Source organism: Urocitellus parryii, chromosome 5 (assembly GCF_045843805.1).
Source record: "Urocitellus parryii isolate mUroPar1 chromosome 5, mUroPar1.hap1, whole genome shotgun sequence".
Lineage (NCBI taxonomy): Eukaryota > Metazoa > Chordata > Mammalia > Rodentia > Sciuridae > Urocitellus > Urocitellus parryii.
In genome coordinates, this window is record NC_135535.1 from 19,433,363 (window position 1) to 19,459,854 (window position 26,492).

Consider the following 26,492-nt stretch of genomic DNA (forward strand, 5'->3'; position numbering starts at 1 on the left):
GAGACTTTGAAACATTAATAACCTGCTGGACCCATTTTTCTTTGGTTTAGTTAGGTTTAAGAAAAACACACTAAGGGGCTAGAGTTGTGGCTCAGGGGTAGAGCACTTGCCTGGCATGTATGAAACCTTGGGTTTGATCCTCAGCACCCAAATATAAATAAATAAATTAAATAAAAGATCCATTGACAATTAAAAAATATTTAAAAAAAGAAAAGAAAAATGCACTAAGGACCAAGATAGATCTTATTCTTCTGCATTGACTGTGATGTGGGAAATTATTTAGCAATTGTGTTTCAATGACTTTTAAAGGGCAACAAAAAGAGACGATGACTTTGCAGTTAATGATCAGGAATCCCAAATGGCTGACCTTTCCTCCAAAGTCAAGTCCTTGAGGCAAGAAAATAGAAGAGAAATTGAAGGAAGGGGGAGGAAATGGAAAGGAAGAGAAGAAAGTGGCAAAGGTTGAAAGAGAGGGAACAAGTGAGATTTATAAAATATAGCTATACTGTGCTTTCCTTTTGTTGGCTACCCAGAAAACCTGAGGCAACCAACACTTGGCGAGGTCTCCTCTGGATCTAGGTGTATCCATCTCATTATAGATGTCTGCTCCCCAAGAGGACTTACCCACAACTTTAATCTTGATGCTTGCATGTGCTTCTCCAGCTTCATTCTTCAGATTTATGTGGTAAACACCAGAGTCATCTCTTTCAGCCACATCAATGACCAAGGTGCTGCTATCAGGATAGGATTCTGCTCGTATCCGGCCACTGCCCTCCATGATAGCCTGACAAGGAGGGATAAAATGCAGCATGATGCGCACAAGAAGAGATACTTCAACTTGAGCTAGAAGTGGTGTTAATGCCCCAAATGCATTTTCTCTGTTTAATCTTCCAGCAACTCTAGCGACAGAGGCAGTATCCCATTTATACATGAGGAACCAAGACTTAACCTGTTCAAGTCCACAAGCTAAGAAGTAGTGGAACTGGGACTGGATCCCAGAGCCCATCAACCAACTCTTCCCAGAGAAAGATGGAGGACTGAAAATACGAGGGAAGAAGTGAACTTTTAGGACAGGAGTCTCTTCTTGAATGAAATTAGAAATACTTGGACTCATGTCAGAAATTAAATAATGATTTGTTAATTCCTATAGATGTCTTGAAAATTTTAAAAACATAGAAAAGGTTGAAGAAGGCCACCAGGTCAACTTTCCACTCAAGTTGTTGAATATGGATTTTCCATTTCCAATAAGGACATGGAAGAATGAATATGTAATTCCCAAAGTACAGAGAGAAGTTGGGGCTTCTGTTACTTTTTATTAGTTTTACTTTCTTCTATATTTTATTACTTTCTTTCTTTATTAAACCTGAAATTTAAAGAAACAACAATTTTTGGATTCTCAGATCATATTTTCCATATGAAAAATAATAGTGAATACACAAAGAGAAATAACAGAGAACGTTGGGGTAATTTAGAAACTTGGAAATTTGCCAGTAACTATTAAATTAACTTTCTCTTGTGTCAGATTGGGACTTATATAGGTCTTCAACAACACAAAATTGAGACATAGTAAGAATATACAAAATAACTTTCATAATTCATTTATTTTATAGTAAAATAAAATTTACTCAGTGTAGCCAAATACCAACCTAAGATTATAAAATATGTCCTTATTTACTTTAATGTGAAAAGAATATATTTATTTAGGGTGATATTACATGATCCTCTTTGGTTTTCTGTATTTTGATGTTTGCATATTGTGCTATGATATTTATAGAGAACATTTATAATTTTTGTATACCTGGTTCTATGAATTTTGACAAATTGATGCAATGTGTAATCATCACCCTGATTAAGATATAGACTATTTCTGTCACCTTCAATGGTACCTCCATGCTCCTTGGCAATCAACCCATATCTTACAATTTGGTCCCTGGCAACCACTATCTAATATCTGTCCCTTAGTTTTTCTTTTTTCCAAGTATCATATGACAAGAATCAAGCAGTGGATTGCCTTTTGAATATGGCATTACTTTGCATAATGCTTTTTAGATTCATCCATGTTGCTGCATCTATTACTAGTTCATTCTTTTTTATTGCTGAATTGTATTCCATTGTACTTTGCATGTGTTATTGATTCACAGCATAAAAAATATTGGTACAACTAGACTTTAGAGTTATTTCCAGGTTTTGGTAAAAATGAACAAAGCTTCTACAAATATTAATGTATAGGTTTTGGTGTAGACATGTGTCTTCATTTCTCTTGTGTAAATAACTAGAGAGAGTATCATAGAGTTGTATATAGTAAGTATGTGTTTATTAAAAACTATGAAATGGTTTTAATGCAATTCATGCAAAGTGGATGTACCATTTTGCATTCCCACCAGTGATGTCTGGAAGTTTAGTTGTTCCATATCCTTGCCAACATTTGATGCTGACAATTTTTAAGTATTTTACAAAATAATGTTTTAAAGTATTTTAAGGTCAGAATAATTATTTTGAGATTCATCTGTGTTCTTCTTACATGTATCAGAAACACATTCCTTTTTATTGTTGAGTATACTTAAAATTGCTTGAATATACTTAAAATTTGTCTACCCATTCTCACCATGTATGGAACTTGGGGTTATTTTTAGCTTTGGAATATTAAACATAAAATTACTACGGACATTTGTTCTAGTATATTTTTTTTGTTTTTTTTTAATATTATGTCACCTGCAAATAAAGGCAGTTTTACTTCTTCCTTTTCAATATGGATGAATTTTATTTATTTTTCATGCTTGGTTACCAAGCTCAAATACAATGTTGATTAGAGGTAGTGATAGTAGACATCTTCTCTTTCTCATTCTTGATCTTGGGAGGAAAGCATTCAGTCTTTATTAAGTAGGACAGTAACTGTAAGGTTTTTATAATATCTTCTACCATGTGAGGAAGTTCTTTTTACTTCTTAGTTTGTTGAGAGTTTTTTAAAATCAGGAATATATGGAATTTTTCATATTTTTGCTGTTTATTGAGATAATTGTGTTTTTCCTTTTTGTTAATGTCATGAACTTTATTGATTTTCAAATGTTAAACCAAGTTTTCCTTTTCCTGGATAAATACATCATTCTTTTCATATGTTGATGAATTTTATCTGCTAAATTTTTTTTTAGAACTTTTTCATCTGTTCATAAGCGATACATGTTTGTAGTTTTCTCTTCCTGTGATGTGGGAAATTATTTAGCAACTTTTTGTACTTCAGTGAAAATGGAACCAAAAGGGATCACAGTTTGCTTATCTCTTCACCTATGGAAAGACATACTGGTGCTTCCAAGTTTTGGCAATTATGAAGAAAGTGGCTATAAACACTTGTAAGCAGGTTTTTGTACGGATATTCAGTTCTCAACTCTTTTGAGTAAATACTGAAGAAGAGCTGAATCATGTAAAAAAAAAAGTGTGTTCCATTTTGAAAGAAACTGATGGACTCTCTTCCAACTGGCCATAGCATTGTACGTTCCTGTGGCTCCACATCCCAGCAAGCATTGGATGTTGTCTGTTCTGAATTTTGGCCACTCCAATGGGTGAGTCCTGGTATCTGATTGTTTTACTTTGTACTATACTAATGACATGTGGCGTGGGACCTCTTCTCCGGTGCTTACTTGCCATCTGTACTTATTCTTTGCGGTGTCTGTTCAAGTTCTTTTGCTCATTATTAAAGAAGATGAAGGGAGATCTCTTGAGTTTTTACAACCCTGGAGTGTCTCCAGTGCTTCTCACTTTACCCCCATTTCTTCAGCAGGACAGGAAGGCCTGAGGGATCTACAGTGGAGTCTTTCCCTTCCCCCCAGTAGGTCAGGCTCTGATACAACACCAGCAAGTTAGGCTCTGGTAAAATATTTTCTCCCCAATGCACGCCTCATTAAGAAGAGAATGCTCTAACATACTTCACGACGGCTTCTCCTGCCCCTGCTGGGATCTTGCTCCAGGATTCACTGTGAAGCCTGACAGAGCTCCTGAAAGTAAAATCGAAGAAGTGGGGGGTTTCCCATGACAGGGTCCCCCTGGAGTTTTGAACTCTCAGACTCCAGATATTTATCAATTACAGTCTAGGTTTTCCTCTCCTAGCACTGGTTTCCCAGGCAGAGGTTTCTGCTCTGGGTTGTGATTCTGTGTCTGCCTTTGTCTCTCCACGGTAGGGGTCAGCAGTCTGCCCTATCCTCTCACTTCTCTGACAGATTTGGAGGTGCTCATTTTCCAGTTTGTATACTGCCTTCTCTTGTAAGATGGACTGGCGACCTCCAAGCCCCTTAAATGCTAGAATGGAAACCGGAAGTTCAATTGGATGCCTCTCTTAGTTGTTTTAGACCCTTTCTATCCTATACTTCATTTTGGAAAGTTTCAATCACTGTGTCTTCAAATTTGCCTGCAAAATCTAATCAGCTATTAATTCCATCCACTTTTTTTTGAGGCATTTTATAAAGAGACATTTTATTTACAGTTTTTATCTTCTAGACAATTTGATTTGGGTCTTTACAAATAATTTTCCTCTTCATCCCCCCACCCCCTATTTTACTTCACTCTCTCTACTTTGAATGGAGAACTTAACATTTCTCCACCTAACTGCTTGAACATTGGGATATAATTGACTGTTTTCATGTCCTTGATTGCTAATTCTAATACAAGTGCAAGATCTGAGCTGGTTTCAATCAACCCTTCTCCTTTTGGGTTACATTTCCCACTCATTTCTCTGTTGTGATATTTGACCAATGGCAGATATTACAAATTTTACCTTTTTGGATGCTTGGTAATTTTGTATCCCAAATCTTGAGCTTTGCTCTAAAATGCAATTAAATTACTTGAAAATCAATGGAAGCTTTTAGGGCTTGCTTTTCTAATTTGTTAGATATGTCCTAAGCAGTGTCCAGTTCATTATTTCCACAACCAAGGCAAGGCCTTTGGGATGATTCTCCTCAATGCACTTTGCAGGATGAGGCTTTCAGTCTGCTCTAAGGAGGGACAAGCACTATTCCTGGCCTTGTGTGAATGACGCCCTCTTCTTTTTAATCCTCGGTGATGGTTCTTTCCTCAGTCCTGGGTGGTTTCCTGAACAATGTAAATTGATAACTTCTGAATACTTGAGAGGGACCCTCTGGGGAGCTCCAGGACTCTCTCTGAGCAACTCTCTTTTACAGTGTGACTCTGTTGGAACTCCAGCTATGCAGCTATGCAGCCTCCTTGTATGAAGGGAGTCCTAACCTTGGACTCTGTCTGGGTTTCTTTTCCTGGTACACTGCCTGGAAACTCTCTTAAGGCAGGAAGCTGGGACAATTGTAGACACACCTATTTCCATATTCAGGGTCACTGCTTTTCATTGTTTGGTGCCCATGCTCTTGAAAACCATCGTTCATATGTTTTGTCAATTTAGGGGCTTATTTCAAAGGAGCGTATATATCAGGTTCCTATTACTCTATTTTGATTGGAAGTAGAAGTCTGTTTTGCATTTCTACTTTTTTAAATGTAAAAATAGAATTTTCTTTTTTTTTCCTTCTTTTTGCAGGAAGCCATGGGTTACACTTGAGCGGACACTACTCTTCCACTCCAATCTAATCTTTCTCTTCCTCATTCACTCCACCCCAGCCCCACCCTCTTTCTTCCTATTCCTCCAGCACACCAAGCTTGCTCTCTCGCGCTGGACTTTGCACTTGCATGGTCTCTACCTGGAAATCTCTTCCCTTTCTTCTCTGCCTAAGGGGTCCCTTGCTGTTATTCTCAGAGGCGACCACTGACTATGCAGCCACTTGCTATCCGTGACATTCTCTTTTATTATCTTCATAATGCTTCTCGCTCTCCAAAGGGACTTTGTTCTGTCACTTATTTACTTTATCTAAAAAATTCACTATTTCTTCTCTATCCTACCTCATAGCATCAACAGAATGAAGGACCTTGTTCATAATGGGACCTTGTTCATTATGAACAAAAGCATACTTGACCACATGGTAGGGAGTTAGAATATGAAAAGAAAAGAATTATCAGATTTGCCTGAAAATCAATCATCTTTCCTTTTCAAAGAAATTACTGTACTCTTGGTTGTTGATTTGCCTTCTCCCTTCATCTGACTATTGGAGTGCAAGAAGTGGGACAGCCTCTGTGTGTGTGTGTGTGTGTGTGTGTGTGTGTGAGACAAACCTTATCTGCTCGGCTCCAAAGGCACTTAGGAGGTGGTTCTCCAGAGACAGGAATCTCAAGACGAAGCTTACTCCCTGCAATCACGGTCACTGTATTGTCAGCATCAAGACCATCCAGGATGATCTTAGGAGGATCTGGAGTATTAAGCATGGCCTTTGTTATCAGACAGTCATTTCCATGTGGTTAGTGATTGGCTAGTGCTTATTTTGGTTAGTGATTGGCTGGTGCTAAACATTGGTAATCCCGTGTTTTTATCTGACTAAAAAGAACACAAGAAGGGTCAAAGTAGTTGGTGCCCAGAACCTTGCAAAACTATCCCACTGTAAGATTTAAGAACCGAGTACTTCAGTTAGTGACTAATAGCAGGTGATATATCATATGGTTTTGGATACATTGCAATTCCTAGGCAAACCAGATCAGACCAATAAGAATACAACTATGCACTGATTTCTACTCACCAACAACATGAACTTTGGCAGGCAAAGTAACATTGTAGGCATCTGGTGTAAACACATAATCACCTTCATCTTCAATGAGGGCATTGGCTATAACTAACTTGTGGACTCTAAGGAAATGAGAAAAACATATTTCTAAGACTTAAGACTTAGACTATATATGAACCAAACTGAAAAGACACCTGTCCTTTACCTGATTTACTTCTTTCATGCATGAGAAAGGGAGAGGGAGAGGGAAACTGAGAGGAAGGGAGGGAGGGAGGGAGAGAGAGAGAGAGAGAGAGAGAGAGAGAGAGAGAGAGAGAGAGGAAGGAAGAATGAATGTGAAGTCTTAATTATTTGTTGACTTAAATTAGACTTCTATTTTGGAGTACATAGAAATATTTGTACCAAAAAATACCCTGCTTATTATGCGTGCAAAAGTCTATTCTTCTTTTTTTTTATTTTCATAACTTTAAAAAGATTAAGACATAGCACCTCAGTAATGCTACATTTGAAGATTCAAATTATAAATCATAATCTTGACTTGGTTTTACATGCCAAAAGAATAATAGTTCTTAATTTTATTGGTGTCACAAACCAGTGAATATCAGATGGATATTATGGACCCTTTCTCTACAGAAAGTGTGTATTTTGTATACACACAGAATTTTCTCACCATTTCAGAGGATTTGTAGATTCCCCAAAAGTCCATTCATGATTTTGTAAGAGCCCATTGGTTCAGACCCTTGCCTTAGATCTTTGCTAGATTCTAGGATATTATGCCCACCCCCTTCAAGGAAAAAAAATGTGACATTTACTGTTGTCAAAAGACAACATTAAAACAAATTTGTTTTAAAGATCTTAACTGGCAATTCTGGAACTGGGCAATACCTCATTCTATAAAGTAGAATGAGTATTCTGATGAGCTGAGCAGAAATTGACTTTATAGCAGAAAAGGGCTCAAGAAAGCAAAAACAACAAAAATTGGATTATTTCAAAGTTGCTTTCCTTGTACAGGTTAAAGCAGAGGGGATTTCCCTATCATGCCTGCTAAAACTGGTCTGCTTGGGATTTGGCTATTATTCTTCTTTTTCCAGATTTCATGGAAGATCAGATAAGCAACTTAGTTTGGGCATGGTGGTGTGGAACTTTAGCATGAGTAACTCCATGATGACTTGGTCGGTTGGACCTAGTACAGAAGCCAAGTTCAAATCAGTGGTCTACTCTACATCTTTTTTAACTTTGGTTGGGACAGTTCATACATTTGACCAGCTTGTCAGCTAGAGTTCAGCCCATTCCTCTAACCTCTTGTTTAGATGCAACAAAATTAGTCAACAAAGAACCATAGTGAAGTACAAATACAGGATCGTGAATAGGACATGATGTACAACAAAGAAATCACAGGTTCTTGCTAGTTGGAAGCAAAGAGCTAGACATAGGTCATCTCCCCATGGCTCCTCTCCAAACAGAAATTGCACAAGTATGTAAATGAGGAAGTGGGGAAGGTGGAGATGGTGACCAACCCTCACCAGTGGCACCTCGTTTGCTTACTTTCCTTTGTGAACAACCTTCAGACGGTCACTCTCCTGAACAGGCAGGCCATTTTTAGTCCATTTTCCTGGTATGTTTTCAGAGATCTCACACTTCAAGCATACTTCTTTTCCAAGTTTTACAGTCTGATCAGTCAGAGGTGTCAAAATCTTCAGAGGTCTCACTGTGGAGATAAGGAGCATCATGAGTGCAGAACCCAAGCTCAGACAGGCCAGCATGATGGCATTTCACAATGGGACTCTCACTTCTGCTACCATGCTTGTTTTGAAGATGAGAATTTGTTGCAGTGCAATCCATACACTAGAGGACAATTGTTATATTTATTGAGCATTTACTATGGGTAAAATTGCACCACTGGTTTTTATGAGGTTCTTTTAAAAAAATTGTGTCTCTAACAAATTTCTTGGAATGCTGTGTCCATATTTCCCTTTCTTGTGTAAACCTTGTGATTTTTACTGCATGATTTTGCATAGAATAATGATTATTAGGAATGAATATGTTGAATTAGAGCAGAACTGGCTGTACTTGCTTTAAATGGATACAAGTATCAAGACAAGGACCTGCCTGTGGTTGAAAAACATTTGATATTAGACTAAAATGGCCATAATTCCATGAAGCACAAGGAGTGTTTTGAGATTGCTTCTGAACAAATCCATGATCATATAAACTACAATTGGACAAGTAGGGAAATGATATTTTTGCTCTGCATGTCTTACCACTCATCCTGACATTTTGCTATTTTAATTTTCATGGCAAACTGGGACAGATTCTGTCACTGAGAAGTGACGACCATTAGAAAACATTTGGGAAAGTACATGGATTTTCTCAAAGCTCTGGAGCCTATTAGCTAATAAGCTCTTATTCATTGGTGGCATGTTCTTGATTATGCCCCGACTTGGTCTGAATAATTTTCTTCTTACCTCAAATGCAATTACAGAGTGTTGATTACTTATTTAATGACTAGATAGAATGCTTACTTACGGATTCAGGAAATATTATTGAGATTTTATATCTAAGTATTTACCATCTATTTTTATGGTCTTGAGATTAGAACAATTTGGATCACTTTTCTGGCTGATGATTTTTTTTTATATTTTCTTCCTGATATCAGTACTCTCCTATTAAATTCAGTAGTTGGTTCCTTTTTCAGAGTCCCTGACTATCTGATAGACACTCAGCTAAAATGGAATCCAATTTCACATCTTTAAAGATGCCACAGGAATGAATCAAATAGATTGGAACTTTCCTAAAACTGGATTGAAGAGCGCAACATGATTTGTGCACCAGCTCCAAAGAGGCCCAAGCAATCGTACTTACAGTCAACGCTCAGTTTGGCGGATGACTGTCCTCCCGTTGTCATCACTGAATACTCCGCGCTGTCAGCCTTCGTGGCTCCCTCTATGATCAAAATGTGTTTTTTGCCCTCAACTTTAATCCTGTATCTTGATTTTGGACCAGGGAAGATCTCTTCACCATTCTTAAACCTGAGTTAATATGGATCATAAAAAAAAAAAACTTTTATAAATCAACCTCCGGAAAACAAACTTCATCAGTCCCATTTCTTGATTTATCCCAGAGTCTCATACCATTTCTGGCAGATGCCAAACAAAGAAGAAAGATTTGCGGAGTTAAAAGACTGTATCAATCAATCTATCTGCCATTGGATTCATTCTGTAACAAATACCGTCTACAAAAATCATATTAAGAGAACATAAGCCAATCGGAGGAAGATGCTGAAAGTGGATAGTACCCCCTTCTGGGTTCTTGACACATTTTAAAGATAGCTGTGACAGTAGATTTGCATGAACAATCTAGTCTGTACCATTTGCTACAGATTCCTCTGTGTAATTTACTGTACTTCTCAACATAAAATTTTATTTTAAGATTTGGAATCCTCTAGTTTTTAATTTTGAGATTACTCAGAGGGAACATGTAAGAAAACACTCTCCACCTGACCAGGAAATAAAGCTTTTATTTATTTATTTACTTCCTTCCTTACTTACTTATTTTTACTTTTTTTTTAGCACAGGAAATCAAACCTAGGGCCTCACATATTCTACCACTGAGCTATATCCCCAGCCCCAGCTTTTTAAAATTTTTTTTTAAATTGGTGATTCTTAGTCTAAAATATTTTTCTGAGGATGCTGTAACAATACAGTGATGAGGATGTAATGAAAAAAACATGTTTTTGGTTTTTTTTTTCCATCTAAGTTGTCAGTAAGGATTGGTGAGAAGGATAGTGGTGTAGAGAGTCAGAGTATCCTCGGTCTTTGGAGTCAAACCGACCAGAGTAACCTGAGTAGTTATAAGTCCCTACCTTCCTACATCCTTACCAATATAGATTTCTGGATCTTTTCTCTGTCTTATAACTGAAAAGAACCCCAAGATTATAGAATAGTTGTAGTTGTCATCTTTACTAAGGATGAGATCTTTATAAGGTCAAGAGTCTGTTCATATGTTTAAAAGCCATGTGTATTTTCTGTTCTATTAACTAGGAAGATACTATTTTTGTGGCTCAGCAGTAGAGCACTCGCCTAGTATGTGCGAGGCCCTGAGTTCAATCCTCAGCGCCATATAAAAATAAATAATTAAAATAAAGGTATTGTGTCCAACTACAATTAAAAAATATTAAAAAAAATGGACAGAGGGCTGGGGTTATGGCTCAATGGTAGGGTGCTCACCTAGCATATGTGAAGCACTGGGTTCGATCCTCGGAACCACATAAAAATAAAATAAAGATATTGTGTCCACCTGAAACTGAAAAATATTTTTTAAAAATGGACAGATCTGAATGCAATGGCAAACACCTTTAATCCCCAGCAACTCGGGAGGCTATGGCAGGGTGATTGCAAGTTCAAAGCCATTCCCAGCAATTTAGTGAGGCTCTAAGCAACTTAGTGAGACCCTATCTCAAAATTAAAAAAAAAAAAAGAAAGAAAGAAAGAAAGAAAAAAGGCTGAGGATATGGCTCAGTGGTTAGGTGTTCCTGGTACAAAAAAAAATAAAAAAGGACAGACATCAGGAAAACTACTTACCATTTTACATTGGCATCATCTTCAGACACCTCACATTCTAATTCAACTCTTTCCCCACAATAAGCATTCATATCTTCCAGCTGTTTAGTCACCATAATTGGAGGTTCTAGTGTGAAAAGGGTGGAAATCAAAATCATTAAATATCAAAATCCTGTCTCCCAAACCTGACTTTTTCACAAATGAAAATCCAACAATACCAAAGCATCATCTATGGTAGTTCTATGGTAGTGAATAGGAGGTGAAGGTTTACTTATTTATTTTTTTACTCTCTGTTATTGGCAAAACAAATAGCTAACAACCCTGGAAAAGTTCTCCCAATTCTCTCACAGCTCTCCAAATTAAATAAATCATTGTTTTAGAGAGCAGATAAAATATGTATCAAGTATCCTTCTTTCAGCCAATAAGATACCAGGTGATAGACACTCCTGATAAGGAGAATGAATAACACTAAAGTTCTTTATTTTGGTTCTAAAAGGAGGGTAGAGATTATAGAGTTGTCTGTCATCAGAGGGCTTCATTAAAAAAACAACAAGTGGCATGTGGCTTCATTTCACCCCTCCAGTTCTTTTCACGTCTTCATAAATGATGATCTACTGATGCCAAATACCAAGCTGGTTTTAAGAGAATTCTATTTGTTATCAGTGGAGAGTGTGAAACAAGGATCATCCAGTGAAGTTTTTTGGGTTTCAGAAGCTATAACTATTTTAATTATCAGGCAGAACAGTGCTTGGCTTGAGTCAAAACTATGGGGCAGTTTTATTCAGAAGTTTCTTCTCCCCTTGACTTTTCTAGCCTTAGGACTTCTGAAGATTCCTTAGGATTCATGATACCTGCCAGTGCAGGGTAGCCTCAATGCTGGGTCAATCTAATGGCCAACCCAAACCATTTCTAGCTTGGAGCTAAAGAGGTTCCCTGACCAATTCTTTTGATCATTACCCCTGGGAGTAATGATGTACTGGGAGCACTGATGACCGTAGGAAGAAATTTCATCTTACCTCTCACAAAGAGCTCAGTAGAACATTTTTCATCACCAGCTGTCACATAATACTCTGAGTCATCTGTCAGCGAACAGTTATTGATAAACATGATTCTTTCGCATCCTTTGTGTTCAAAGATGTATCTGTTTTAAACAGGAGGAAGATAAACAGAGTCCATGAGCTTAATATTATTCTTTGCCTTATTGTCAGCAAAGATGGCTTATAATTTGGTAATATCTGAAAGTAAGGGAAATAATATTAATCATCCCTTTTTGTAGCATATATTTTACATAGTTTAATTAACATCAAACAAAAAACAATTCCCATGTTTATGATCTATGATACACATGCATGTTTATATACATTATTTAATTAGTTTATATTTTCTTTTTTACATGGTTTTTCTTTCAAATATAAACCAGTTCTCACATATTTGCTGTTTGATTTTTTTAAACCCACTGTTTGACAACAGGTTTGGTTGACAGTGTCAGATTTTTAACTCTGTGCATTCTTTTGTTCTAGATTTTTTATTAGTGTATTATATTTATACATAATTTCGGGGTTCATTTTAATATATTCATAAAATCATAATAACAAAATTTGCTCCATTTCAATCCCAGTACTGCCCCCTTCCAACTCTTCCTCCCACCCTCTAATCTCCTTTCTCTACTTTATTTGTCTTCCTTCTATTAATTTGGATTTTCAAATTGGTGCATCATAGTTACACAGAAAAGTGAAATTCATTGTGATATAGTCATACATGCACATAGCATAGTTTGGTCAATTTCATTTCACAGTTCTTCCCCTTTCCCATAACTCTGCACATTCTTCTAATGACCAATTCATGTGCTCTATGAAGGGGGCAGAGACTTAATCTTATTCATTGACATATATTCCATTCATTGCCGAGCACACGTACACAATAAACTGTTGGATGATTGTTTAATTTAACAGTTATATGACTAATCATTACAACAGTAGTAATTCTATACAATGTGACAGTCTCTTACATGAGCCTAAAACCCGTGCTTTCATATCACTATTAACATCTATTAAGAAAGTATTTGAGTAATCAGAAAGAGAAAACAGGAAGTCAAGAAGACAACAAATTTTAATGCTATGACCTGGATCATGGAGGAGCACATTAGAGCATTATAACAAACCAGAAAAAGTTAGTTGGGGTTGGGAAATTATCAAATTGAGGACTACAAGAATAAAACATTTCAACAATGTTTTCTAGATAAAACTAACCAAATCAAATTATGTTTTGGTAAATACAGGATGTCTTTAAGAGATTTTTGCACCAGATATAAACAATATTATCACAAAGTCACTCTGTTGGCATGATCACATTAAGAAATTGGAAACCACCTAATTGTACTCCAGAAGTGACAGATTTCCAGGATTAAAGTCTTTTATCAATGTACACGTGGCCCTTGTTAACTTAAAAAAATATACTGGAGTTGAAAATCTCTCAGGCTGAGGAGGATCTCTGTAAAGTAGTTTCATAATAGACTAGAGATACCATCAGACATCAGGGATTAGTTTGCCTACTTCCTTTGGGAGAGGGCCAAGAAATAATAAAACATGGGCTTAGACCTGCATTTCATTAGATCTCAACATGAAACACTTGTATTCAGATGCAACACTATGAGTAAGCACTCAAAATAGCTCCTGAATTGAATATAAAAGGTATTCGGCCATTATCAAATACAGATACTGTTTTCAAAAAACAAAAGTCATCTAATTATGAGGCATGATTTCTCACTGGCATATCAAATATGTATTTCAAAAGTTTTTAAGTTTTACTTTTAAAAACTGTGAAAAGTTTGGCAATCTCTTAAATAATTACATATAAGCTGTAGTGGCACTAAACTATAACTGGGAATCACTTGAAATAGTCTGTATAGAATTAAACATAAAGCAAAGTTTATTTCATATAATACTATGGTTTTAGTAATCATGAAATACATGCAGTGATTAAATTTTTATTCTCCGTTCATGTGCTTTTGCATTATAACTAAAAAGCCCTTGTATTCTCAGAAAATTAAGTCAAACACTGTTTGATTCCCTTATTTTTGTCATTGATTACTTGCAAAGCCCACTTACTTTGTGCTGGGTCGAATTTCTTGGCCATTTTTATACCATTTCACCTCCAATTTTGGATCTGCCAGTTCCACAACAAACCTTACTCTGCCTCCTTTATCAACCTGATATGCAGGATCAAGAATTTTTGCAAAAGCTGATCGATAGAAACAGCAAAATACGTTAGTATGTGTGTACATATGCTGAGAATTTAGTCAATATGTGTAAGAGAGCAGGACGAGGTGTCACATGACTGTAATCCCAGGGACTCAGGAAGCTGAGGCAGGAGGATTGCAAGTTCCAAGCCAGCCTCAGCAATTTAGTGAGACTCTGTCTCAAAATAAAAAAAAAATAAAAAAAAAAAAAACAGGACTGGGGATGTAGCTCAATGGAAAAGCACTCTTGGATTCAATCCCTAGTACACTGCATCTCTCTCTCTCTCTCTCTCTCTCTCTCTCTTTTTTCTTAGGAGTTACAGGATAATAGGAATGATCGCAAATGTAAACAAAATCCCTTCTAATTTCTCAACCTTTTCGAGGTGGTGGGGAGGATAGAAACAAGGAGATTTTTTTTAAAAAAGAAGTAGTGAGAATCTTTAAATTCTACCTGGGCAGCCTTAAAACAGTAAACATGGGATTGATGTATTATCCTGATGTATCATAAAACAGGTAGTTGACTGTTAGTACAGGAAAGTGAAAAGCTGATGATCTACTTAAAATGTATTCCTTTCTCTCTTTTCCCTCTTCATAAAGGTATTTAAAACCACAACAAAGTGCAACCACTTCAGATGCCCAGAGAGATGCATAGATGTTTTACAAAAAACGTACGGGGTGTGAGAAGTGGGCTTCCCAAACTCCCAGGATCGTAAGCATATGATAATAAAACAGAGACTCTGAGTAAGGCAGACGTGGAGGCTGAGAAAAGGGGTCCGTTGAAAAGTTCCAAGTGACAGCGCGGCTATTTACCACTCCACGTGGTCGATGGGACTGTAAATGTCGGTCTCCTAAACTCATCAGGAGCGGTCGGCTATCCACGGCTAGTACCGTGCAGGGCAGGGAACCACGACCTGAAGCCCCAGCTAACCAAAATAAACCCCAACCCCGTGCCAGGCGGGAAGAAGCACGGCGTGGGGTTCAGTCTGGCCTTTCCAGCGCACCTGCCCGGGGCCCGCGCTGCCACGCCCCGCGCCACTCACCCGCGCTCTTCTTCTCCACCCTGCGCATGCGCTTGAGCCGCTTGAGCATGCCGCGCAGGTCGGTGATGCCATACTGGAAAGCGATCTTCTCGTACTCGTTGGGGTTCGCGTTCTTCAGCAGCTCCCAGACGTCTACCTCGGGCTCCTCCTCCTGCGGCTTCACCTCCCTGTCCGGGAGAACCATTGCCTAGTTTAGTAGCTGCTCTGGCTCCCAAAGACACGGAAGCTCGGGTACCCTGTCCCACTTTTCGGTTGCCTTAAAAGCTCTGTTTTTAAACCTGGTTATTTCAAGTCGAATTGTTTGACTTGTTTTTACTCCCCTGCCCCTTTCTTTTTTGGAGGTATTGGGGATGGAATCCCAGCCCTTGAGCATGCCAGGCCAATGAAATTTTGGAGACGGTTTCAATAAGTAGAACGTCCAATATATGCTTTTGTTTTCCTAATTAAAAACACAATTTTAGGGGAGCAGAGGATGTCAGGAAATATACTGAAAACATTTTAAAATGTAATTGGAAGTGAGATTTTAAGGAACTTGAAGAATGGTTTTCACCTAAGAGATGGGTATTGCATTCATTCTGAAAGTGGGCAAAAATCTGAAAGATTTAAAATTTTGGTCTAGGAATGAAAAATAACCGATTTCTATGTTATTAATGTGCATATGGATACAAAGGCAATTTTTTTCAAATCTTTGGGTTTTGCCAGTAGCATTACCCTTCTATATTAGTAAGTATATACATTGACCATTTTTTATTTTTATATTAAAAAATCGAAACTACCATGAAGACTTTTTTTTTTCCTTTTTAAAAGAAAATTGTTTTTCCAAAATGGCAGGGGAAAAGAAGGGTGAGATGGAAAAAAAATCCATTTTCATCTTAACATACCGTCTTGAAAGTTTTTTGGAAGAAGGTTGAGGTAGAATTATAAACATATAAATGTTAAACTTAAAATGATGTAGGATTCCACGAACAAGAGGGAAGTATATTCTTAGGACTATTACCAAAATTATGAGCTCAAAATTTGATAACATAAAAATGTATAAACATTTATAGAACATATAAAAATATATAATATTTAAAGTGCCCTTGTTTTCCCTATTTCAAAACTCCCTGGGATAAAGACTTTGAGAAAAGGGGCATAGTATAAATGCAAAATATAATTTAAATGGATTTTCTTCATTGTCTAAATGGTTCTAATTTTGTTTAAGCTTAGTTGACTATTTTTATCTGATTAATTTAAAAATGTTACTGTGACTACTTAACATTTGATTTGGATATGATTTTCCAGACAACTGGTCAATTCATCTTATACATCAGTAGGAAAACAGATTCATGCTATTGTGTTAGGGAATGATGGGTTACTTATGGTTGCTTTGTCGAATTAATCACACCTTTAGATTTTCTCCTTTATATTCTTTTGTCATCATGGGCAAAGCATATGGGGGAGGCTAGGAGTTTAAGGTGACTTTAGCAAGTATAACTTCTAAATATCTAATTTCGTTTTTATATTGTCATGAAAGTCTTTTGCACTCTATGAGAGAGGGGATCACTGAGGTCAATCTTCTGGAAAATGGAGGTGAGAGGTCATTGGTCCATCGGTAATCTTCATGGGAAAGACTAGACAACTCCATTAGGAAAATGGAACTCAAAAAACTCAAGACAGGAAGCATTATCTTTATCTCACTGAAATGAAAATTCACCCTCTATTAACATGAGGAAATTGAAGAGCTCAAGAAATTGTCCTAAGATTGGAATAGTGGTAATGATTTGCCAGATGTGCAAGCAGTCTACATTTCAAGTTCATCTTTTAAAATATTTTAGTAGGAAGTCTTGGGGAATTGCAGTTAAAATGTGTGTGTGTGTGTGTGTGTGTGTGTGTGTGTGTGTGTGTGTATCTTTCTCTCTGGGAAAAAATCTTTTAATGCTTTATTTTTTGTCTTTAAACAATAAAAACTTTAAAATTATGCCAAACTTTAAAATTATGCCATACTAGATTGTTTAAAATTTGTATTTTAATTGAGAAGAATTATACACATGCACATTTTAAGTATCCTCCTGATATTGGTGGACAGATTTAAAGATAGCAAACTATGTATGATTTAAATAGCTAACAGGAAGCACAAGTCAAACACTGTGACATACCTAGATCTGTGAGGTGAATATTTATAAAAGGAGGCCAGTAATAAAGATAATAATTTTCTTGATTTCATTGTTTTATGAATCTTGATAAAATGAATTATCCTCAACAATTTTCACAGAAACACCAAGATACATGCCACTCTACCACATTCCCTACCAAATTCTGTATATGAATACCAATGACCTCTTGCTTTTTCCTTCTTTTTCTATCCATCACTTCATTGTATTCCGAATTGCAAACATATTGGAACGTGAGGTCAAGACTCTTCACTTGCAGCGTTTCCTTAACTCTAGAATGGATCTTTACTTACCATGGTGGCTGCACAGGAAACTAGCTGAATGGTATGGTAATTGCAGTAAGGAGAAAAATCAAAATTTCTGATTCCTTTCCATCATTGGCATAGACCTGTATAATGTCCACAGTACTTTCATCTACATCAAAATTTCTATAACTTGATGATCCTAGTGAACTATGAAACATTTATAGAAATTTTATGTAGAATAAGACTTTTAAGTATTTATATAGGTCTAATCCCACAACAGAATACAGCCCAAAAGATTTACCCTGATTTTATCTAATGTCTATTTGAAATAGACTCTGATCAGGGCGAGGAGATATTTTCTTTATACAGAGAAGTTGGGTGTAATTAGACTCATTCTGATGAGGATTTTGCCACACACTCTTGGGGAAATGGGAATGGCAACCATGTGTCATTACCATAATGAAAACATGCAATTCACACACACTAATATGAAAACACATCACATCTGAAGTTATAATAATGGATTAGTAGAGCATATTAAATGGACATAGTATTATATTAACAACAGTCTAATTATGAACCCAAATCTTTATTAGGGGATGTAGAGAAAATGAGAACTGGAGACATGTCGGCTGCCCATTTTTTCCTAATAATTTTTCTCCCATCATTTATAATTAGATTTCTTTCATTCTGCGATCTGCTGAATGAAAAAAAAAAGTCTGTTTTGTTCCTTTTTAACAGACAGTGACATTTAATAATCTACCATATCACATTTTGATTGATTGTGCGTGTGCATGTGTGTGTGTGATTTCTTTATGAGTATATGCTCTTTGAAGGAAACATAACATTTTCCTAGTGGAAGTATGTATTGATTTGCCACCTACTATTAACCAGGCCTTTTATACTTAATTTAGTTTTCACAATGTCTGTTAAGTCGTATTATTCTTCGCATTTACTGATGTGGAAAGCAAATCTCAGTGAGGACATATATTTTAATCAAAGCCACAGAATCAGTAGGTGGTAGAGTTGAGATTCAGGTCCCTGTTTTTGCCGCTCCCTGTTCCCTACTACAAATATGTTCATTCTTTTCTCTGTGCCAGGAGCTGGATTTCTTTCCCTCATATCTCCTGGCATTATATTCTGCACAAAGCACTTGGTATTTTCCTGGCAGAATAAATGATTGGAGTGTTTAAAAAAAAAAAAAACAATACTCTGCTTTACCTAGATTGTCGACATGCATTATAAACCCAAGCACCAGCTTGCAGGGCAGATTTGGAGTAGTTTTTCTTACATAGAGTCACAGAAAATGAGTTGACTCAGAAAAGGGAAACATGGATTTGAGTCCTTGCCCTGCCTCTAATTTCTATGTGACTTGGAGTAAGTCACTCAGTGTTTCTCTGGACCTTGGTTTCACATCTATAGAATAAGAGAAAATGAGGTTCACTTAAGGGCACTTCATATACTGTTTCTTTAAAAATGCACTTGGGGAATTAATAAATATTACTGCAACTAGTGATTATTTGAGGTATTCAAAGGAAGAAACATGTAGTTGATATTGCCATGTCTATTGATTGACTAATGTCCATCAGTAGTTAATAAATCACACCTGTTAATATTCCTCTTCTGAACCTAAATGTTGTGAAGAGTATAGATGAATTTTTCATCCACTTGAATAAAACCATCCTGCTAAACTGAGAATAAACATGAGCCCAGTTTATTACAAAGATTATAATTTGTTGCTAAGCCATTTGTACTATGGTCCTTTAATAAGCATAGAAAGCACTAGAAATAAAAATAAACATTAAAATTTATTTAAAATAAACCTGAAAAGCTCAATGAAAACTGGTATCATTATTTAAAAATATTGATTTAGAGTTATTCTCATATTTGCTAGATAAATGCAGTCTAGCAAAACCCAATTTCCTTTTGTTGCTTCTTCACTATAGTGAGTATCTGGTAAAATGTATGAATACATGTATAGTATAGTATATTATGTGATATGCATATATCTGGTTAGAAGTCCTATGAAATGGTTATGTACTAAATATTCACACTAAAATTCTATAAATTTTATCAAAGATAGAAAAATATCAAGGGAGTGTGAGTGATAATATTAAACATTTATTTCCATTTTACTACCATGTTTTATTGCTTCTAAAATGTACATTTGGGGGACATTTTAAACATCTCTGGAATAAGGATGTGTTTTTATAATCAATAGTGTGTCATAATAGTATTTGGAATAATTTTTTCCTTTGTGATTTACAAAATACTGGTATGCCTTTAAATCAATAAAGTCTTGAATTTGAAGAAATATTAAAAATCATCAACAATATCTTAATATAGATCTGTATATATGTGTGTGTGTGTGTGTGTGTGTGTATCACATGCAGAGATGTCTACGAAAATTGTGAAATTGATTTTTCAGTCAGTTATCAAATGTTAAAGCCAGGAGAATAGAGGTTTTATTTATTCAATCATGAGAAAGAATCAATATGTACACTCTTAGGGACTTCTAGGTATTTAAGTCCTATGTCTCAGTTTTCAAATTTCTCCATCCCCAGATAAGAACATGTGTGAAAATTTAGGTACTTTGAAAAAGGAAGTTCAAAAGCATCAGCTGAAGTCTTTAACAGATTAGTATATAGTTGTTTCTCTATTTCTTAGTAGACTCTATTATATTCTATAAGCAAAACACATTTTAAGAATTAATAACTCCTTGGAAAACATTCACTTTAAACTTGACTTCTCTGGGTGGGTGTCTAAAAGATTTCCAGGCCACAGTGCCCCACTCCATCACTTGGTTCTCACCTACGTTTCAGGAGACCACTAAAGTCAAGTTCCCCTGCATCTTCTTGACCTTCTCCACTGTCATTAACAAAAGAAAAGCAAAACTAGGTTTAATGCAAACACATACATGACAGTTTTCCCAAAACACTCTACATGTAACGTATATGCAATTTTGTGCTGGCACACGAGGACTAAATCAACACAAACTACTATTTCTTTTCACACAAGTGACATTGTACGTCAGAGTATGTACTTGTGGAAAAGTAAACAGGAGGAGCTTGTGTTCTCTACGATTTCAAAGGACACGATTTTGTAGATTGCATATATAAAATTGCTTGGATTTGTGTTAAAACCAGGTAACACAAATGCACTTAAGCCAAGCAACACAAAGTTCTTTGTTTTTGCAAGTCCGGGGGCCATAGAAACAAACCTGTGTAAAAAGCAAAGGACTTTTGCTGATCTCTGTTATTCACATAGGACAGAGATTGGCTTGGAGGTTGAAGTATACCAATGTCAGATATATAAGTACAAAGCCTTATATTCAAAGGTAACCTCTTTGCGTCCATGAATAGATGAATCAGATAATGTGATACCAACATAGCATAAAGATGGAACTAGCATTGGAGCTTTTGAAAAGATGCATTCCTTTCTATTTTAAAGGGATTGCTCTTTAAGTTACAGTCTTTTGATTTTGTCATCAATATGCTTTTAAAGGTATTTTAAAAATTATATCTTTGATTTTGTTAATGAACTCTTAGTGGTTTTTAAAAGTACTTTCTTCTAAAGAAATGCATCTTAAATTAGGCATGCAGCCACCATTGTGATTTCATCTGAACTCTATATAGAAGCTATGGAGTTGACATTTAAATGGTACATACTTACTTACATGTTTAACCTTTTAATGAAGATTTTGTTTCCTGCTCTTTACAAATGTTAGTTATGGTTTCTAAGAAAAGAGTCTGTGGGTTTAAAAACAGTGTGTATAACATGTAAGTCATAAGAATTAAACTCAAGTAATGTGTTTTCAAAACTGTAGGTGTTTAGGGACCTTTAAGTGAACCAATTTCTAGTCTTTTAAAGCAAAGAGATCATGTCTTTCCCAAAATATCCTCTTATGTGCCAGGAGCATAGCTTTAGACTTATGCATTTGCAAAATATGGGGTGAAAAGGGAAGCTAGAAAAAAAAGTAATGGAGTTTAGGAGTTTGACTTTTTTTTTTTCCAAGTAAAAAACACCATTGACTCTCAGGTGGTATTCAATATCTTTTAAAAGTAATTATAATTTTGATTTTTTTCATAATTTAGGAGGGAAATATGCCTTCTATTAACAGTCTAAATCATTGTTTCATAATAACAGGGTGTTTTGTAATTTTGGATGACTTTCCTTACTCAACAAAATTGTATGTGTATTCGGTTTTAGGAAGGACAAGACATGTGGTTTCCTTAAAGAATTTATATATTGCTATCATTAAAAATAAAGGGTAACATAGTGTCAGGGAGCTAGTTACATGTCTCACTGACTAGAAAAATTTTCATTTTTCTTCCTTGACACCCTGATTTTTCAGGCTTGGCTATTGCAAAAATTAAAGTAAATAGGTGTCTAAATTTTGCTGTTCAACAGGAGAGAGAGAGAGAGAGAGAGAGAGAGAGAGAGAGAGAGAGAGAGAGAAAGGAATTGAACCCAGGGCCTCATTCATGCTAGGCAAGCACTCTACCACTGAGCTACATCCCAGGCTTTTGTAATATTCTAAATGCCAGCTGTCTCAGTGTATTCCATTTAGTATAATCTAATATTATAAGGTGCTAACTTTAGTAAGTAGCTACTTGTTGTGGTTTTTCTGGGCAACTGGTTTAATAGGCCCATAGGTGATATCCAGATGAAAAGCAATGAAAATAAAAGTTTTCTCATGTTGTTTAACTGATGCTATAGGAAACATGTCTCTTTGAATATCTCATTGGGCTACTTTGTGGAAATAAATGCAATTACGGAAGAAGCCACATAAGAATAGATTGAAAGTGTATCTTTCTAAGGCAACTGTGAAACTCCAACAAATGGAAGCTTCACTACAAGATTATTCTAAAAAATCATCAGTGCATGCTTGATTGGGCATTTAACACATGAATTTCCTAGAACACCAACTTTTAAATAGGTGGTTTTTGATTTTGGTAAAAAGGATTGTTCCCACATGAAGTGTGGATGAAGGGAGGTGTGCTCTGAAAAATCCCCCACTTCATGTTATACGAAAGCTGTCTACATTCCCCTTTTGAAGTTACCTTCTCTTGAAGGCAGATCTGATGTCAATGTTTGGAGTAGTCCCGGTAGATTCTTTGAAAGGAAAAAAAGCAATATAATAAATACCCATTAAGAAGGAAAATTTGTGTTCAGTTTCTTTACAGGCATGGGAATTGATCAATTGGAAGAGAGTCAGGTGAAGGGAACAGCTGTCCTACTGAATGGCTGAGCTGCCAAGGCACCATCCTCCCCCATGAAGAGCCTATGGAGGGACCTTAGCGATTACCTTGTCTAGTTGTCATTCAACCTACCTGCCTGTTAGAATCACAAGGAACTTAAGAAATATATCAGCTTTCTGATCCTGCCTCCTGGAGATTTTTATTCACCAAATCGGGAAGGGGAAAACATAAATCAATATTCTAAAAAAGGCCTCCAGGTGACTCTCAGAGATGTCTGGCCCTGAAAGTGAAGTAGTGCTTCCCGAAACCAGATCCCCACTTCATACAGAAGTCTCAACAGTTCCCTGATCCATTATGGTTCAGCCTCTCCTTGATAGCTCCAGATGGGGATCTCACAACCTTCCCAGGCTGTCTGTATACCTTTCATGAAACATTTAATCTTAATGTGAAGACAAAATTAGCCTCTTTTTCCTTTCCATCTTTTAATTCTAATTTGCGTAAATCCTTCCTGAATACATAGAAAGGACATTTTTCTTCTTTTATGTGACAGCCCTCCCCCCTCTGCTATAAGCCACCTATGCCTACTGTCTTTCACCCACTCACTCAAGCTAGATAAGGTGTGGTTTCTAGATTCTTCATCCTCCTGGTTACTCTACTCCAGAAGGAATCCAGGTTGAGCTATGGTACCCATGACCAATGACATCACTCCAAGTGTGGAACAGTAGCATGTTGAAGAGAGAAGTTTCCTAAGTATCAATTCTACACCACTTGGAAAGCCCAGTTTAAAATCACTCTATTTGACTTTTTCAGCTACATCACACTTTGGATTCATCTTAAGTTGATGATCTTTGCTGCCAAATCAACTTTCCCTTTGTATACATATGAAGGGCGGGGGGGTCCTCCAACCTCAATGTACACATTTACATTTATCTCAATTTTATTTACTCTGGGTCATACACAGAGCATATAAATGGAGAACGTTCACATCTGACATTATTCCCTATAAAAGAAATTCTCCCTTCTACCTGGGCATCCTATGTCCTCACACCACATGACCTTATCTCCAAACCTGAGAGAGACAGCCATTGAAACAGCCATTCAGCAGTAGCAAAAATGTCACCATCCCTTATCTGGGAGCTTGAAGATATCATAGACCAGAGATACTTAGCAATCTTCCTCATCCTTTCCCACATTAAAAAAAAAATCACATTTATCCAGATAAGAAGGCTCACCGTGTACTTCAAGATCAAATGAACAGCTGTCAAACTTATCCTTGTAGGTGACCTCACATCTGTAGTTTCCTGCATAGTTCTCTTTGGCCTTGATGATCTGCATCTCAAATGTGTATATCTGTAATGAAATATACCCAGATATACTATTGTTATGGTTTAGATGTGGTGTTTCCCAAAAGCTCATGTGGGAAAGGATGCGAGAAGGTTTGGGGGAGAAATGATTGGGTTGTGAGAGTCTTAACTCAATCAGAGAAATAATCCCTTGATAGGTTTAACTGAGTGGTCACTGAAGTGGTAGGGTGTGGTTGGAGGAGCTGGGAATCGGGGCGTGGCTTTGGGGTATATATTTGTATCTAGCAATTGGGACAATTGGAGACCTCTCTCTGTTCTCTCTGATCATGATGTGAACTGCTTCCCTCTACCACACTCTCCCGCCATGATGTTTTGCCATACCTCAAACCCCAAAGAATGGAGCCAGCCTTCTATGGACTAAGACCTCTGAAACTTGTGAGCCCTTAAATAAACTTTTCCTCCTTTAAAGTTGTTCTGGTCAGGTCTTTTAGTCACAGCAGCCATAAAGCTGATGAAAACAACTCTAGTCCTACCTTGCCCACAAGGGGCCATCATCTTTCAGTTATGTCCCACAGTGGCAGAGCACAGCAAGATAATCACAATAGTGTAGATCCCGGGAATGTTAACTCCAGAGCATTTTCTAGGACTGAGATCTCTCAAAGCTAAACCTGAAGTGACTTCTTACCCACACAGAAGGAATGAGCTAGTCACACCCCTGAGCTGGGAAAGAGTTCAAAGCCATACCCGAGAGTGCCTCTCGAAGGTCTCCTTCAGCTGGAGATGCTTCCCAGCTTTGCTGGCCAGGTCCATCCATTTGCCTTTGAACCATTTGATAGTGGGTTTTCTAAGAAGGTCTTCAGCCTTGACTTTGGCTATAAAGGTGATGTTTTCACCTAGAAAAGGCACAAGGATTCGGTCTGTGATTTAAAACTGTCATTTGTTTTGCTTTCACCCAGAAGGAGTTGACCCAGAACCACTGAATAGACTGGGATGTGACTTGCATCTCCAGAATTCTGCAATGAATTGGCCCTGCTTTTTGATGAGTACCCTTGAGGTTCTTAGGATAGTTCAACTTGTTTTGCTTTTGAGTTTCATGAAGCAGAAAAAGAAGATTGGTGGAAAGAAATTTTACATATGGATCTACCTAAAATCTTAAAATTTTATATATACACATACATATACATACACATATATGGATATATAATATGTATATATAAATACATATAAATATGTTCTTTTTATTATGCAAGATGAGAGAACATCTGGAATTATAGGAATATGACTAAATGAAACGGTTTGAATTGACTGTCTGTGTATATTGACCTCTTGGACCTTAAGGACATCAAAACTTTACCCCTGCCACCAGCCCAGCATTTCAGTATCTTACAGGGACACAAGGGAGCCAACATTTTTGATCCCATGCAGTGTCCTGCATGCTAGAGCTGAAAGAAGGAATTTGGAAATATAGTTAGCTATGTGCTCATTCGCAGAATTTTGGATAAGCATCAAAGTTGGGTTCTGATCATAATATATTCCTCATAAAAACTGGTTAGTTAAAATTCTTGAACCTCCAAGGACTTTTCTAGAAGAACTATCCTGTTGATTTCTTTCATGGCACACAGACTTTGTGTTTTCCTGTTATTTCTTTTTGTCTCTCTTTTTAGACTCTGAGTACTCACATGTTATACTCAGTGTTCATCACAGTGCCTAAAACAGGAAGTGTAATTAGTATTTGTGGATGAATATTTCCAAAGCTGAACCATCTATTGGACTAGCCACCCCTAAGGTATATTATGCATTATAATTTAGTACATAGGCAGACTTATAATCATCTTATGGGGCGGTTTATGCCATAGCAACAGCAGACACTGGATCAGAACTTTATGTTATCTCAAGTACTATCAAAGCACCTCACAGAGCGTGCCTGTTATTACACACATTTTACAGATGAGGAAACTGAGGCATAAAGAAGCTAAATGGTCTGTCCCATTAGCAAAAAGCAGATTCAAAGTTAACCCTTGAAACCTTATCCGTGCCTCTGATGTCCCCACTATAAAATAAACATGGGCTCATACCCTGTTTCCAGTGCTCTCTTTCCAGTGTGGAAGCTGACCTTAAGGTCGCAGAGCCCACCTGCCCTCGGTTTA

General features: G+C 36.8%; 1 protein-coding gene across 12 annotated transcripts in view; it reads right to left on the reverse strand.

The window, feature by feature from the left end:
* The window catches only part of Mybpc1 (myosin binding protein C1), an 81,571-nt gene that overhangs the window by 25,488 nt on the left and 29,591 nt on the right, over positions 1-26,492 (reverse strand). For all 12 annotated transcript variants that reach the window (XM_077798524.1, XM_026396787.2, XM_026396777.2 and 9 more), the window contains 13 exons: positions 25,090-25,238; positions 24,274-24,391; positions 22,904-22,955; positions 20,652-20,708; positions 15,443-15,609; positions 14,272-14,404; positions 12,181-12,305; positions 11,186-11,291; positions 9,468-9,634; positions 8,151-8,313; positions 6,621-6,727; positions 6,163-6,296; positions 625-784 (listed from right to left, as the gene is read on the reverse strand). In XM_077798524.1, the coding sequence (XP_077654650.1) occupies positions 625-784; positions 6,163-6,296; positions 6,621-6,727; positions 8,151-8,313; positions 9,468-9,634; positions 11,186-11,291; positions 12,181-12,305; positions 14,272-14,404; positions 15,443-15,609; positions 20,652-20,708; positions 22,904-22,955; positions 24,274-24,391; positions 25,090-25,238 (1,638 nt within the window). The remainder of the gene's footprint in view (positions 1-624; positions 785-6,162; positions 6,297-6,620; positions 6,728-8,150; positions 8,314-9,467; positions 9,635-11,185; positions 11,292-12,180; positions 12,306-14,271; positions 14,405-15,442; positions 15,610-20,651; positions 20,709-22,903; positions 22,956-24,273; positions 24,392-25,089; positions 25,239-26,492) is intronic.